The sequence below is a fragment of the Trypanosoma melophagium genome (genome assembly GCF_022059095.1).
Source record: "Trypanosoma melophagium isolate St. Kilda chromosome Unknown ctg6segment0, whole genome shotgun sequence".
In the NCBI taxonomy this organism is placed as follows: Eukaryota; Euglenozoa; class Kinetoplastea; order Trypanosomatida; family Trypanosomatidae; genus Trypanosoma; species Trypanosoma melophagium.
This window is the reverse complement of record NW_027125189.1, coordinates 440,206-454,828: the sequence shown is the minus strand read 5'-3', so window position 1 is coordinate 454,828 and position 14,623 is coordinate 440,206. Positions and strand designations below refer to the sequence as shown.

General features: G+C 44.5%; 8 protein-coding genes across 8 annotated transcripts; all 8 read left to right on the top strand.

The window, feature by feature from the left end:
* Positions 1–179: 179 nt before the first annotated feature.
* On the top strand, positions 180–2,417 carry LSM04_004131 (DEAD/DEAH box helicase domain; the record flags this gene model as incomplete). The annotated part of the gene is made up of 1 exon (XM_067332396.1): positions 180–2,417. The coding sequence occupies one exon, from the start codon at positions 180–182 to the stop codon at positions 2,415–2,417; it is 2,238 nt and encodes a 745-aa protein (XP_067186872.1).
* A 368-nt stretch (positions 2,418–2,785) lies between these two features.
* LSM04_005364 (uncharacterized protein) lies at positions 2,786–3,097 on the top strand (the record flags this gene model as incomplete). Its single annotated transcript, XM_067332393.1, has 1 exon — positions 2,786–3,097. One exon carries the CDS (start codon positions 2,786–2,788, stop codon positions 3,095–3,097), a length of 312 nt encoding a protein of 103 aa, XP_067186929.1.
* Positions 3,098–3,127: 30 nt separating this feature from the next.
* On the top strand, positions 3,128–3,936 carry LSM04_007180 (uncharacterized protein; the record flags this gene model as incomplete). The annotated part of the gene is made up of 2 exons (XM_067332392.1): positions 3,128–3,596; positions 3,773–3,936. The coding sequence occupies 2 exons, from the start codon at positions 3,128–3,130 to the stop codon at positions 3,934–3,936; spliced, it is 633 nt and encodes a 210-aa protein (XP_067187005.1).
* A 283-nt stretch (positions 3,937–4,219) lies between these two features.
* LSM04_000707 (uncharacterized protein) lies at positions 4,220–8,584 on the top strand (the record flags this gene model as incomplete). The annotated part of the gene is made up of 1 exon (XM_067332391.1): positions 4,220–8,584. The coding sequence occupies one exon, from the start codon at positions 4,220–4,222 to the stop codon at positions 8,582–8,584; it is 4,365 nt and encodes a 1,454-aa protein (XP_067186727.1).
* A 339-nt stretch (positions 8,585–8,923) lies between these two features.
* On the top strand, positions 8,924–9,544 carry LSM04_001884 (Complex 1 LYR protein; the record flags this gene model as incomplete). The annotated part of the gene is made up of 1 exon (XM_067332390.1): positions 8,924–9,544. One exon carries the CDS (start codon positions 8,924–8,926, stop codon positions 9,542–9,544), a length of 621 nt encoding a protein of 206 aa, XP_067186785.1.
* Positions 9,545–9,919: 375 nt separating this feature from the next.
* LSM04_009329 (Elongation Factor G) lies at positions 9,920–12,805 on the top strand (the record flags this gene model as incomplete). The annotated part of the gene is made up of 1 exon (XM_067332389.1): positions 9,920–12,805. One exon carries the CDS (start codon positions 9,920–9,922, stop codon positions 12,803–12,805), a length of 2,886 nt encoding a protein of 961 aa, XP_067187108.1.
* A 256-nt stretch (positions 12,806–13,061) lies between these two features.
* LSM04_001629 (uncharacterized protein) lies at positions 13,062–13,430 on the top strand (the record flags this gene model as incomplete). Its single annotated transcript, XM_067332388.1, has 1 exon — positions 13,062–13,430. One exon carries the CDS (start codon positions 13,062–13,064, stop codon positions 13,428–13,430), a length of 369 nt encoding a protein of 122 aa, XP_067186772.1.
* Positions 13,431–13,918: 488 nt separating this feature from the next.
* LSM04_004672 (CSN8/PSMD8/EIF3K) lies at positions 13,919–14,530 on the top strand (the record flags this gene model as incomplete). The annotated part of the gene is made up of 1 exon (XM_067332387.1): positions 13,919–14,530. One exon carries the CDS (start codon positions 13,919–13,921, stop codon positions 14,528–14,530), a length of 612 nt encoding a protein of 203 aa, XP_067186903.1.
* Positions 14,531–14,623: the final 93 nt, after the last annotated feature.

Sequence of the window (14,623 nt, the reverse complement as noted above, 5' to 3'; positions counted from 1 at the left end):
CTTATTTAAGTACCTTTGAAAAACAATGCGTCTTTTCTTATTATTGATTTTCTAACTCCCTGACTTCTTTTTTTTCTCCTCATATTCAGACTTTCGTTACGAATTTACCTGTGCCTTCCCAACACAAATACACAGATACCGTTAGAAGGGAGAAAAAGAGAAAAAAAAAACAAAAATAAATGGGCATTAAAGGCAGAAGAAAGCGTCTCCGCGAACGGGAGATCAAGGCTGCTGCTACTGCTGATAATGAAATACAGGATGAAGAATGGTCTGAAGACTATGCTGATGAATTCAACGAGAATGTTGTGGTAATGGGTGATGGACGTATGCAACCTCCTGTGGATTCAAAAGGGAGAATATGCATGAAAAAGACTGACTTTTTTAATATGCAAGACATGGAGTATCTTGAGCGCATTGCAGAGGAGCATGGAAATCGCCGTACCAGTCATCTCTCTAAACAAAAGCGATCTATTAATGATGATGAAGCAGTATTGGAGACGGAGAAGTTGCTACAACATCACTTTGACACAGAAAAGGCTTTAGAAGAGCTTGTACAAGTTTCTAATAGTAATAAAATAACTGGAAAAAGTAAAGAGGAACGATTACGTGAACGGCGACGATGCGCTGGTAAAGGTGCAACTTTTGGACATCCGCTCATTGGTATTGATCCATGTATTGTAAATGGTTTACAATCAGAGGGATTTTACCGCATGACAGTTATTCAAGAACGTGTAATTCCCTATGCTTTACAAGGGTATGATATCCTCGGGCAGGCAAAGACGGGATCTGGAAAGACACTCGCTTTTTGTGTACCTATTCTACATACTATTATCTCTCTTGTTCGCAAACGTCCAAATGCGACGTACAGTTTAATGCTCGCACCAACGAAAGAGCTCTGTGTTCAGACAAATGATGTGTTAAAAAGTGTCTGTCAGCACATTCCAGGAGATGTTGCCAATTTTTCTGTACAACTTATTACCGGAGGAACAAAGATAACAGAAGAACGTCGATTGTTGGCAACAGGAATCTCCATTGTGGTTGGAACCCCCGGTCGTATTCATGATCATGTTAAACACTGTACCAACTGGGACCTCGCAAGAATTCGTTTTCTTGTCCTTGATGAGGCCGATCGCATGTTGGCAGACGGTTTTCAGAGAGATCTTGATGCGATTGTTCAACGCCTACCGCACTCTCGTCAAACACTTTTGTTTTCAGCGACGAACTCTAAATCTGTTCGAGAATTGGCGCGACTATCACTATCGCGTACACCGTTATTTATCGCGACCACTGGAAGCTCTCCAACATTGGTACAAGTGGATAAACCAGGTGATAATAATAATAATAATAATAATAATAATAATAATAATAATAATAATAATAATAATAATAATAATAATAATAATAATAATAATTGTAATGATTCAACAACAACATCTGCTTCTGCTGCTTTACTCCCCCCGTACAGTTCCTACGAAGATCCATCTAGTGATAATGAAGAGCAGGAGTTATCCACACCAAAAGAGTCAACTCCGGTGTCTGTACATGCAGATGGTGATGCGGAGCCAATTCCTAGCAGTCTTCGTCAATTCTGTCACATAACACCAGTTGAAAAACGTATGCTTTATCTATATACCTTTGTAAAAAGAATAGCTAGAGTATCAAAGGCGATGGTTTTTTGCTCTACTATAGCCAGCACAACGTTTCATTTTCAAATGATGGGATCTGTAGGATTTCACAATGAGGTGATGATGCTTCATGGACATATGAAACACCGTCAACGTGTGGCTGCATTTCAAACCTTTAATGAGTGGGAAACTGGTGTACTGTTCTGTACAGATGTGGCTGCGCGTGGGCTTGATATTCCTAACGTTGAATGGATTTTACAATACGACCCACCACTTGATCCTACCGAGTATATTCATCGTATTGGACGAACTGCACGTGCTGGTAATGTTGGTAATGCGCTTCTTTTTCTCACACCTGAAGAAGTTGGTTTCGTTCGCTATCTCTCTAAATTCGGTATTACACTTGAGAAGTACCCAATGCCAGAGAAACTACCAAAAATACAAATGAAACTGGAACAAGTCCTTCAACTTGATCCCATTGTGGCGAAAAGTGCTGTAAGTGCATATAGGGCACACGTTGGCGCCTACCAGAGTCATTTATTAAAGGAAACGTTTAATATAGATCGATTGGATTTGTTGGGTCTCTCCAAGAGTTTCGCATTGGCGTCAACACCAAGTATCTCGCTACCCAAGAACTCTGCTGAAGAGAAAAAGCGCGAGTATGTAAAGGGAAAACTCAAATCACTCAACCGGCGAAAGTTAGAGGCAAAGAAGTATTATGAGGCGCAGAAGACAAAACCGCAGTGGACACCTGATGGACATTTTGTTGGTATGTTACCACCGAAGCTGTAAAAAAAAAACATTTGTTTTGTGTTATCTTCTCTTTTCTATTCTGTCAGGACCGTTGTTGTTGTTATTCCTGGTTTCCCTCAGAATCACTTGATATTTACTGTTGATTTGATATGCATGGAGATTCTTGGTATTTATGCCCTTTTCTTTAAGAATTTTATTTACCTTCTGCGGCACTACTTATATTTGTATCTGTGGACTGACAAATTATTCACCGTCACTTCTCACTATGCGGAGAAGATAATAGTATTATTATTTTCTTTTTCTTGCTCTATTTATTTTTTATCAGTGTATATTTGCTTAAAGTATTACGTTATACACAATCTCAATAAATCATTCACTCAAGGAACACATACCACGTGATTGATGATATGAATGTTTACCAGAATATAGATTGCACTCCCAAGAATAAGGTGATCTGCCTGGAGTTAGGCGAAAATGAAGATTCAGATCTCCTCTATATCCCTGTTGTGTTTTCTCGTCAATTACACAAATTCGCTTCACCGTCATCACAACAACTGAAGAACTCTGGCCATGAACATGATATGAAACACCTCTACCCAGGAAGTATTGTTTTGACACGTACCAACATTTTTCTTACGCTCAGTCTTCTCCCAGCCGATATTCATAGTCATGACTATTGTAGTTGTGAGTTTAGAGATAATGATAAAACAGCAAAATAGGTGATTGTTTTCAGTGATATCATCGAGTCAATGACGGGGTTTCGACAATATATAACTGACAAAGCGCACAACACTGTGTGTTATGGCTACATGCTTGAAATTCTGGGTGGAGTTTACTCCATTTTTTTCAATCATGATGAAAAAAGAACAGTACTCCCGTATTCTTTCGATAATAAGTTGAATGAGAAACACAATGATGAAAATGCCACGGTGAAAAGTATCGTTCCTGAATGGATACACCGCGTAGAGAGACTTATTGGAGCATGTATTGAAACGACTACCTGGCATAAAAGTAGCTCTAGCTGTTGTGATCATAATGATGAACATAACTTTGGTATGGAGAATACTACTATTTGTTGGGAATTACTTTGGGAAAATGCTGCAAGACAATTATGTGATTTTCAATGTCATTTAAAGGGCACAGATGTGAGTGGGCAACTCTGGGCGACATTACATACAAGTGCGAGTAACCCCGGTGGAGTGGGAGACACAACGACAAGTTTATCTCAACGACGCACTTGCTGCATATATATCGTTAACGCATGAAGAACATGCTGAGATGGAAAACATTCTTTTGCAGTGGTTTACATCTATTCGAATCACAACGACGACTACAAAAGGAGGGGGAGAAGTGACAAACCCCCCAAGAGTGAGTCTTGCATCAATGTCATTAAGTCTCCGCAAACCATGTGGGTGAATTAGATGATCCCTACTGTTTTGATGGACGTAGTACGAATATCGCAGATGAGGTAATGATGTTGCTGGCAGAGGAAGAAATGGTGGTGCGGATGAAGTTGGAGAAGTACACAACCACTACACAAAAGGTAAAAGGTGTGTAATAATGACTCAAACACCACAAGTTTATCGGAAATAAATTGTTATTTTTTTTTACGTGGTGAGTTGTAAGTGTGTGTGAATATCTCCGTGTAGACTGGTAATCCGATACTTGGGTACTCATTCTTCCCTTTCAGTTCTCCTCTCTCTCTCTCTCTGTGCGTCTGTATATGTATACTTGATTGTCTTTACTCCTTTTGTGTGCTTGAAACGGAAAGCTGTACTTAGAATAATATAACAACACAAAACAGTTACCCACGAAGGAACAAAAGGTCGTCTTTACAAAATATGAGTGATCTTGACGCTAGTCGACACGAAATAGAGGTACGTATTGATACGGCGTTACGTAATGCCCAGTACGCCTTAACTGTTAACAAGGAACAGCACATCTATAGTGCCATGACAGAAACATATACAGCCCTAACGGCACTCTCAGCGTACCTTGGACTTCCAAACGGTTCCCCAAAAGCAGCAGCAACGGCGAATCGTACTGCAAAATTATGGAAAGCCATTATCAATCATTTTCACGGCAATAACAACAGCACAACTATAAGCCGAACACAAAGTGAAATAGATACTAGCGACGGTATCTGGTCCTCTGAACCACAGTTGCAATTCATTACTAGTGATGAAAAAGAACAACACGGTTCACGGGAAGTAGCCCAACGACTTGAATTGCTACGCAAAGAACGGGACAAGGCACTAGAGCAATTAAGTGGTGCTCAAGAGGAAATTAGTACCCTCAAGAAAGAAATAGAAGAGCGTAATCATGAGTTCATACTAAATGAAGAGACTTTGAAGAAGCTGCAAAACGATAACCTAGCTCTCAAGAAACAATTTAACGACGAATGTAAGAAAACAGCGGAATTGACAAAACATCTAGAAAACTCAAAAGAGTATCTGCAACAAGAAGAAAATAGTAAACAGTCTCTTCAGTTCTCAGTTGAGCAACTCCAACGTGAGCTTCAAGAAAAAGAAACGCCGCTTATCGAGCTCCGCAGTACTCAAACAACAAAAGCTAGCGATAAAGAGACGTCTGTAGACATGGAAGAACATGAGGCACTAAAGCTACAGGTAAAGGTACTCCGTCAGGCACTACGTGAAATGAATAACAGTTCTGAAGCAGCGCAGATAAAAGCAGGAAGGCGAACCCTTGCAGATATAGAACAAGAGCACCAGGAGCAACTCATCGCTCTAAAGATGACACTTGAACGACAGCTCAACCAAGAGAGCAAAAATATTCAACGAATACATGATCTACAAAGAACCATTGACATGCTCCAGGCAGGTATACAAGCTGAAAAAGAACGCGCGGCACGGGCAGAACACGCCGTGACAGACAGTGTTAGCACTGCGGAGGAACGCCACCGTGAACAGCTGTCAGCACTTGAAGTGGCCTTGGCACAGCAGCAGGAGCAGCACACCAGGGAACTGGAACAGCTGCAAACGGAGCTGCAGAGGGCGAAGGAGCGTGCGGCACGGGCAGAACACGCCGTGACAGACAGTGTTAGCACTGCGGAGGAACGCCACCGTGAACAGCTGTCAGCACTTGAAGTGGCCTTGGCACAGCAGCAGGAGCAGCACACCAGGGAACTGGAACAACTGCAAACGGAGCTGCAGAGCGCGAAGGAGCGTGCGGCACGGGCAGAACACGCCGTGACAGACAGTGTTAGCACTGCGGAGGAACGCCACCGTGAACAGCTGTCAGCACTTGAAGTGGCCTTGGCACAGCAGCAGGAGCAGCACACCAGGGAACTGGAACAGCTGCAAACGGAGCTGCAGAGCGCGAAGGAGCGTGCGGCACGGGCAGAACACGCCGTGACAGACAGTGTTAGCACTGCGGAGGAACGCCACCGTGAACAGCTGTCAGCACTTGAAGTGGCCTTGGCACAGCAGCAGGAGCAGCACACCAGGGAACTGGAACAGCTGCAAACGGAGCTGCAGAGGGCGAAGGAGCGTGCGGCACGGGCAGAACACGCCGTGACAGACAGTGTTAGCACTGCGGAGGAACGCCACCGTGAACAGCTGTCAGCACTTGAAGTGGCCTTGGCACAGCAGCAGGAGCAGCACACCAGGGAACTGGAACAGCTGCAAACGGAGCTGCAGAGCGCGAAGGAGCGTGCGGCACGGGCAGAACACGCCGTGACAGACAGTGTTAGCACTGCGGAGGAACGCCACCGTGAACAGCTGTCAGCACTTGAAGTGGCCTTGGCACAGCAGCAGGAGCAGCACACCAGGGAACTGGAACAGCTGCAAACGGAGCTGCAGAGCGCGAAGGAGCGTGCGGCACGGGCAGAACACGCCGTGACAGACAGTGTTAGCACTGCGGAGGAACGCCACCGTGAACAGCTGTCAGCACTTGAAGTGGCCTTGGCACAGCAGCAGGAGCAGCACACCAGGGAACTGGAACAGCTGCAAACGGAGCTGCAGAGCGCGAAGGAGCGTGCGGCACGGGCAGAACACGCCGTGACAGACAGTGTTAGCACTGCGGAGGAACGCCACCGTGAACAGCTGTCAGCACTTGAAGTGGCCTTGGCACAGCAGCAGGAGCAGCACACCAGGGAACTGGAACAGCTGCAAACGGAGCTGCAGAGGGCGAAGGAGCGTGCGGCACTGGCAGAACACGCCGTGACAGACAGTGTTAGCACTGCGGAGGAACGCCACCGTGAACAGCTGTCAGCACTTGAAGTGGCCTTGGCACAGCAGCAGGAGCAGCACACCAGGGAACTGGAACAGCTGCAAACGGAGCTGCAGAGCGCGAAGGAGCGTGCGGCACGGGCAGAACACGCCGTGACAGACAGTGTTAGCACTGCGGAGGAACGCCACCGTGAACAGCTGTCAGCACTTGAAGTGGCCTTGGCACAGCAGCAGGAGCAGCACACCAGGGAACTGGAACAGCTGCAAACGGAGCTGCAGAGCGCGAAGGAGCGTGCGGCACGGGCAGAACACGCCGTGACAGACAGTGTTAGCACTGCGGAGGAACGCCACCGTGAACAGCTGTCAGCACTTGAAGTGGCCTTGGCACAGCAGCAGGAGCAGCACACCAGGGAACTGGAACAGCTGCAAACGGAGCTGCAGAGGGCGAAGGAGCGTGCGGCACGGGCAGAACACGCCGTGACAGACAGTGTTAGCACTGCGGAGGAACGCCACCGTGAACAGCTGTCAGCACTTGAAGAGACTCTGCTTCATCAAGAGAAGCAGCATAGGGCGGAGTTGGCTACTTTAAGGGCGAAACTGAAGGCGGAGAGTGATCATGCGGCCAAGTTAGAGGAGCGTTACGAGGAACAGTCTAAACGACATCATGAGGATATGAATTCCCTGAGAGGTGATCATGCTAAGGAGCGTGATAGATTGGTAAAGAGGGTAACTACATCACAGAAAGCTTTGGATGCCGCTAAGAAGGAAGCTGAGTCAATTAAGGTTCAGCTTTTGTCGCGTGAGACTGTTCTTCGCGATTCTTTGTCTGAGCCTGATAGACGTGCCAGAGTAACTTCTGGAAAAACTAATTCTGAAGTGGAAACTTCGGAGGTCCGCCAGTCACTTTTGGATGAAGTTTTTTTGTTGCGTGCACGTTGTCGTTTAATGGAGGATACGGCAGCAAGTGCCACTGAACGTTCAAAAGAAAACGCAGCAATGGTGGCTCAACTGGCTCAGCAATTGGGTGAAACGAAAGCAAGACTATCCATGTACGATGGTTCTTGGAATGCTGGTGCTGGTCCTGGTACTGTTGATACTCTTGGATTACATATGGCCTTAGATACTCTGCGTGGAGTGGTGTTAACAGATCTGAAGAGTACTATACGGCGTACAGTGGCGGTGGATGAGGAAACACAGAGTGTTTTGGGTCTTGCACGGTCATTGGTTCCTGCTCTCAAGCGTGCAGCCTCTTTGTCTGCTAAGGCTACTGATTGTCACATGGAATTAGGCTGTGTACTTAATCTAACAGCTGCACAACAGACTGTGGCACTACAAAAGATTCATCACTGTCTGTCTGACTCAGTCTCATTGCAGAACTGTGATGGAGCAACGCTGGAGGCATGTCTTATGCTCTTTGCTGATGTGACTACCGAACTAGAGCACACGGTTGGCGTGGAGGGAGTCTCTACTACTACTGATACTGTTACTTGTACTAGTACTGTTACTGATACTAATACCGCTACTCCTGTTAGGCAGTACGTGTCAAAGACACCAACGCAGACACAAGAGGATAGTGATATGTTTGTTCAGCGGACTCTTCGTCGTGCTCAGCAGCGAATTAACGAAGGTACTACACCGCTACGTTCATCCTCTTGTGGTGTTGGTGCTACAGCAAGTCCTATTTCAAGGTTGCAACGAACACCGCAGTCAGGACACTCTTCTAACATAGTTATGTCATCTTCTTCTCCCTTTGGACGACACAAAATGAACACAGCTTCAGATATGCAGTCACTTTATCCCTACACCATATCGCCGGATCGCCGTTCAAAGGGCAATAGAGGTTACGGGTCCAATGACGCATTCGAGTACGCCAAATCTACTCTGTCAGCAGAGGAAAAACAATATACGCAACAGCGACAACGGGAACAACAACAGTTTCCTGTGGCTATGAAACGATGGGTGACACCCGGAAAAACTGCTAGCACTGTACGGTCTCGTCTGCAAGAGCTAAAATAGTAGTGAGGAATTAAGTGTGTATCGTTAATCCTGTTTTGTTTCATGTTATTCTTTTTCTATCTTGAGTTCGCGTTAGTTCTTGTGCTTTAAAGGTTTTTTTTTGGTGTATACGACTGCGCGAGATGTGAAATTCATTCTGCACAATATATTTTTCTTTCTCTCTGACGTTTCAATTCCTTTCTTTCTTTTACGGTGTTTTCTTTTTTTTTCTTCTATTTTTTTTTTTCGTGGATTGTTTAGGAGGGAACGCGCTGCGGTGATCGTCTCACCCTTTTCTTTTCTTTTGTTGTTTGCGTTCTTTGCTTCTGTCCTTGTCCGTGGGATACTGTTACTGCAGTAATGTCAGCGTTATTGCCTAGCGAAGCCGTGACGCTGCTTTATCGGCGCTACCTAAAAGCTGCGAATCGTATTCCAAATGTTACCATTCGTATGTTATTACTACAGCAGATCCGTTCCGGTTTTAGGCGTAATAAAGGCATTACAAACCCTTCAGCGCAGCGTGAACTTATTAGTCAAGCGCACAAGGATTTGCAGGTACTGGAAGATGAAAGACTTTCACGTACATTGTATATTAACCGTCTCGGGCTTGTATCATGTCTTGATTGGGAAGTACGTCGAACAGAGTATAATTTCACTCCACAGACGCAATACTTTATAGCTGCTCTTGTCTTCACTGGTTTTCTATTTCTTGTACTCTTGGTGATGAATGCTGAGTCGGTTGAAGTGCGACACCCTGAAATTAATGCTATGGTGGGTGCAATGGCAATGCGTCTCGAAGCAGATTCACCAGAGGAATTGAATGCACTGCGTGAACGGCAGGTTCGTGCCGGTTTAGAACGTCAGGAGCATCAACTTACATTGGAGCAGCGTGTACTAGCAACATTTCACGAGGCACCTAATGTGAAATTGATGCCACCCTCCTTGCGTAATCCAACTGGAGTTGTGCATTACGAGGAATGAAGAAGAAATCACAGCGTGGAAATTAGCGTTTCTTATTGAGTATATATGTATTTGTACTCATTGTTTTTATTTTTTCTATTTTCTTTTTTTTTGCGCTGGTAACTGTATGGAAAGACCTGAGGTTATCAACAGGTAGTGGGGTGTGTGTATTGTGGCGGGAATCATCTTTTTTTTTCTGTGCATCTATTTATATGTACATATTTTTATAATATGCGTGTTTTTTTTTATTGTTACACCTGGATGTATAATTAAATACCTGTACTTATTCTTGTTCTTGTCGTTCTTGTCGTTGTTTTTTTTTTTTACTTTTGTTTTAAGGGAATTTCAGATTTGGCCAGAGAGGTGCGTGTCAAGAAGCTATAGTGTCCTTTAGATATGAACTTTGGGTATGATGAACATGGGAACCGACTGCAGTCTGATGATGACAGCAACAGCAGTGACAGTAATACCAACAACAAGAATGACAGTGACTGTGAGGTAGCTACTGTTAGTGATGATGATATGAGACATTCAGCAGGAAGTGATGATAGCGGAAGTAACAATGATGGCTCATCAGATCAAGAAGAAAAACGTAATGGTGACGATTCAAGCAGCGAATTTAGTGATGATGTTGAACTCATTATTGGTGAGATGGCAAATCAATCCATTAATGAGCCACTGGTGGACAGTAAAGATATTGTTTCTGATCGTCGAGCAGATGCGACACAAGGTAAATTCCTTCTAGAAGACCGACGAGTGACATCACTTCTTATTGAAGATAAAGACCAAAAACATTCGTCTTCTCCTGAACGTGGATTTCTTGATCTCATCCGTGGCATTCCCTCACGACACCGTAATGTAGCTCTTATTGGACATTTACACCACGGCAAAACCTCACTACTTTCACTCCTATTAGGAGGACGCTCCTATCGGCAGCGGGAGGACGAAGTGGAACGAAAAATCTCCATTAAAAGTGGTATGGTTACGGAAGTGGTAGCGGGGGCACAATACCAGCAGTCCTCACATCTTGTAAGTTTTATAGATACACCAGGACATCCAGATTTTGCGGCAGAAACTTCTGCTGCCTTACGTTTGGCCGATGCGGCTATTTTCTGCGTTGATGCGGTGGAGTCGTTATCACGCGGTGGTGCACGAATATTGCGACAGGCAGTCTTGCAGGAGGGAATACCCATTATTCTCGTCATTACGAAGATTGATCGACTTATCATGGATCTCAAGCTACCACCAATTGATGCCTACCGTAAACTGCGTATGGTGATAGATGCTGTTAATAATGAGATTACCAGTTTTGGTTCCCCGTTTCTTGTTTCACCGCTGAACGGAACTGTTTGTTTCGCATCCTCGAAGCTCGGCTGTTGTTTCTCAACTGAAACGTTTGCACTAAAATACAGCCGCGAGTACCCCTCTATTGATGCTACAGCATTGTCAAAGAGATTATGGGGCCAGATCGCTTTTGAAAAAGGGAAATTTGTGAAAATCACAAACTTCCGTCAGCGACCTGCTTTTGTTTCATTGATTTTAGAACCACTTTATAAGATTGTGGCCCATGCACTTACAGGAAAAGGTCACGAAAAACTCTCCAGTGCACTTCACCCTTATCCACGGGATCCCGTTGATGCGGTACGCGAGGCAGTACGGCTTTTCTGTGGTAATGCAGCAACGGAAGGTATTGATATACTTCTTAATGTTTTGCCACAAACAAATGAACGATCGTCATGGCTTCTTTCGCGGTATCGCCTTCCATCACATTTAGAGAACTCCGCAATTGCAATTGCTCCAATACTACGATCACAAAATAATGGAACAGAAAACTTTGCAGTTGTTCGTGTACTGCATGGTGTATTAAAGCGTGGTATGAAATTGGTAGTGGTAGATGAACACTCAAGCGATGCTGAGCCATTTTATACGTTTAAAATAAAAGAACTGCTACTTAAAATGGTAGATGGTTTTGTTGAAGTTGAGTCTGCTATTGCGGGTCAAGTGGTTCTTCTTAACGGATTTGGTACACGACCAGGAAGCCATCTTGTTCTGGTTGGTGGTGCTGCCACAGCTTCTTTGCTGTTGGAAGAGGAAGAGTATACTGCTGTAGAAGAAGAAGATGCATCATCGGCTTGGTTGGATGAGATGCAAGTATATCCACTTAAATGTGGGGATCCAATTATTCATGTTGGTGTGGAACTTAAAGATCCCACTAAAAGTACACAGTTTCAAAGTGGATTACAAATTCTTGTTCGAACAACACCTGGACTTGATGCACACAAGGAAGAGACAGGAGAATTTACTCTCACTGGCTATGGTGAACTACATCTCGATACCGCATTGCATGAACTTCGGTGTGGACTTTGTGCAGGAGTAAAAATTGGAATTTCACAACCTTTTGTATCCTTCTCAGAAACTGTCCTAGAGAAGAATGGTATTTTGGCAGTTAGTGGTTCAAAGCGAGCACAAATTGGTTTCACAAGCGGTACAATGGATCGTCAATTAACAGAGCGTATTGAATACGAAGAACTTGATCTGTTTCCAACGGATGAGAACAGTGTTGTAAAACTGTGGACAACACTTCGGCAGCATGACATGGATGCTCTTGATGCTAGACATGTCATAGCAGCAGGTCCTCACGCAACCAAGGGGCCTAGTATACTTATTAATGACGCACTCGCAGAGGAACAACAATTGGCACCACTTACACAACAGCGTTTACAGGCGATTTCCGTTGGGTTTAGATCTGCAGTAGCATCTGGACCTCTAACAGGTGATGTGGTTCGTAGTGCGGCTTTACGATTGGTCTTTGCTGATATAGCACCAGAAATAAAAGATACAGCTGTTCTTTCAATATCACGAACAACTGTAAAACAAGCCCTTCTTGGGGCACAACCACGTCTTCTTGAGCCAGTACTTGCTGTTGATATCACATGTCCTCCTGAGTGTGTTGCCACGATAGCGGAAATACTTCAAATGCGACGTGGTAACATTGTGTCAGAGGAGCCCATTGCCGCCACAACACTTGTCTGTGTGCGTGCGTTAGTGCCAGCAATGGATAGTTTTGGACTCGAGACGCAGATGCGCATGATGACGCAAGGTGAGGCATTCCCTCTCTTCAGCTTTGATCGTTGGGATCTTGTACCTGGTGATCCATTTGATGCAACCATTCATGTTGGGATGCTGCAGCCAGCGCGTGGTTATCAGCTGGCACGGGACTTTACACTTAAGACACGCTTTCGCAAAGGGCTACCACCACTTTTGGCGGAGTTTCAGCTGTGAGGGTGCTCGTAATAAAGTATAGCTCCTTTGTTTTCAGCCACAATTAAAAAAAAAGAAATACGAAGAAAATATATATATATATATATATATATATATATATAATAGTTATTTATTATTTTCGTATTTATCTGGATATTATTTGGAGTTGCTATTTTCTCTTATTTCCATGCTTTGTTTGTTTTTTATTTTATGCTGGTGCATGTAAAATATAATTGTTCTTTGTTCTTTTTTCTCTTTTTGTTTCATGAGTAGCTCAATGGGATGTAAACAGGCTGAGGCGAAACAGAAGTCCCGGGAATTGAGAAGTAGTGCACATGACAAGAGGAGTTGTAAGCATGTTACATTTGACTCAACATCACCTGCTCCGCGTGGATTCACCACTTTTGATAATAATAAGGAACCAAAACTTGTGGCAGCGTGGGCACTTCCCGATGAACGAGGTAGCAGTTTCGATACAATTCGGACTCCATACAATCCCATCTCTGTTTCCATTAAAGAAATCTCCGGTTCAAGAGGAATTTCCCAGGCTCTCAATATGAACACCCTAGAGTGGAGTTTACAAAGGTACAGCAGAGGGCAAAAATATTCTTCCATTATTGCCCCATCCTATGATGATACATTGTAAGATCTTTTCAGCGGTTTTTATGAATAATGAGATACACTTGGCTGTAGCAATGCATTTTCAGCCATGTTTTTTTTTTCGTTTCTTGTTTTTCTTTACCTCCCCTTTTCATCATTTAGGAAATGAAGGGAGTGGGTTTGCTATCGCTATTCTTTTCCCTTGTTGTATATTTTTATTATTTCTTCCTATATATAAATAAAGCAGACCTATCGTAGCAAGTATTGGTTACAATGATGGGAGAAGTAGTCTGCCTCAAAAAAAAAAAAACAGTAATTATCGTATTATAACAAGTCCAGTTTAATTACAAATGCTTAATTTTATCACTGATTAGCATTCCCAATGAGATAATATTGGCACAAAATGATGGACTTATCCCTCTGGTTCCTTCCTCTTTTTTTCTTTTTCTTATTATCATCCTTATTTCTTTGTTTGTTTCTAAAAAAAGGGAAAGGGTAGAACATCTCTCTCACCAGCATAATAAAGCACTGAGAATGAGCCGGGACCTTGCAAAGGAGGTGGACCAGGCGCTACAGCAGGACATATATGACTTAAGTTTGTTTCTCCGCTTTCTGAAAAGCCACGTTGTGGCGGGCACGCAGCCAGACAAGCGTCTTCTTCTTGGAATTCTGCTTCAGGCGCTCCCGCGCTTCCACACTAGCGACTTCTCCGCCTGTATTTCCCTTGTCCAGGGCCACGTGCAGGATGCGCCGTATATTGAGAAGGAACTCAGCACCATTTACGATCTCGAGAACTATTTAAGCTGCGGCCGCTTCTCGCAGTTCTGGGAGGTGTGGGCGGGGGCGAAGGAACTGCTGCACGCCACACCGAGCTTTGAGCCGCAGATGCGGGCCTCTATCGTCACGGTCGTGTGCAGCACACTTGAGCAACTGCCGCTGGCGAAGATGGCCGTGTATTTGGGAATTCCAGCAAGTGAAGTGCAAACGGCATTGCAGGCGGCGGTGAAACTCGCCGGGGACGCGGTTGTGGTGCGGGGGTGTGATAATGAGACGGTAACGTTCGCAACGACGAGGTTTAACACACCGGAGAGTGATACGAACCAGCAGCCGTTGCGGTTTGCCGATATTACCTCTATCATCTCATAACTGTGTGGCGTCAGAGGAATCAAGAGAGAGAGGGAAAGAAGGGAAAGAAGAAGAAGAAGAAGAAGAAGAAGTGGGGGATGTGTTTTTGGGGAG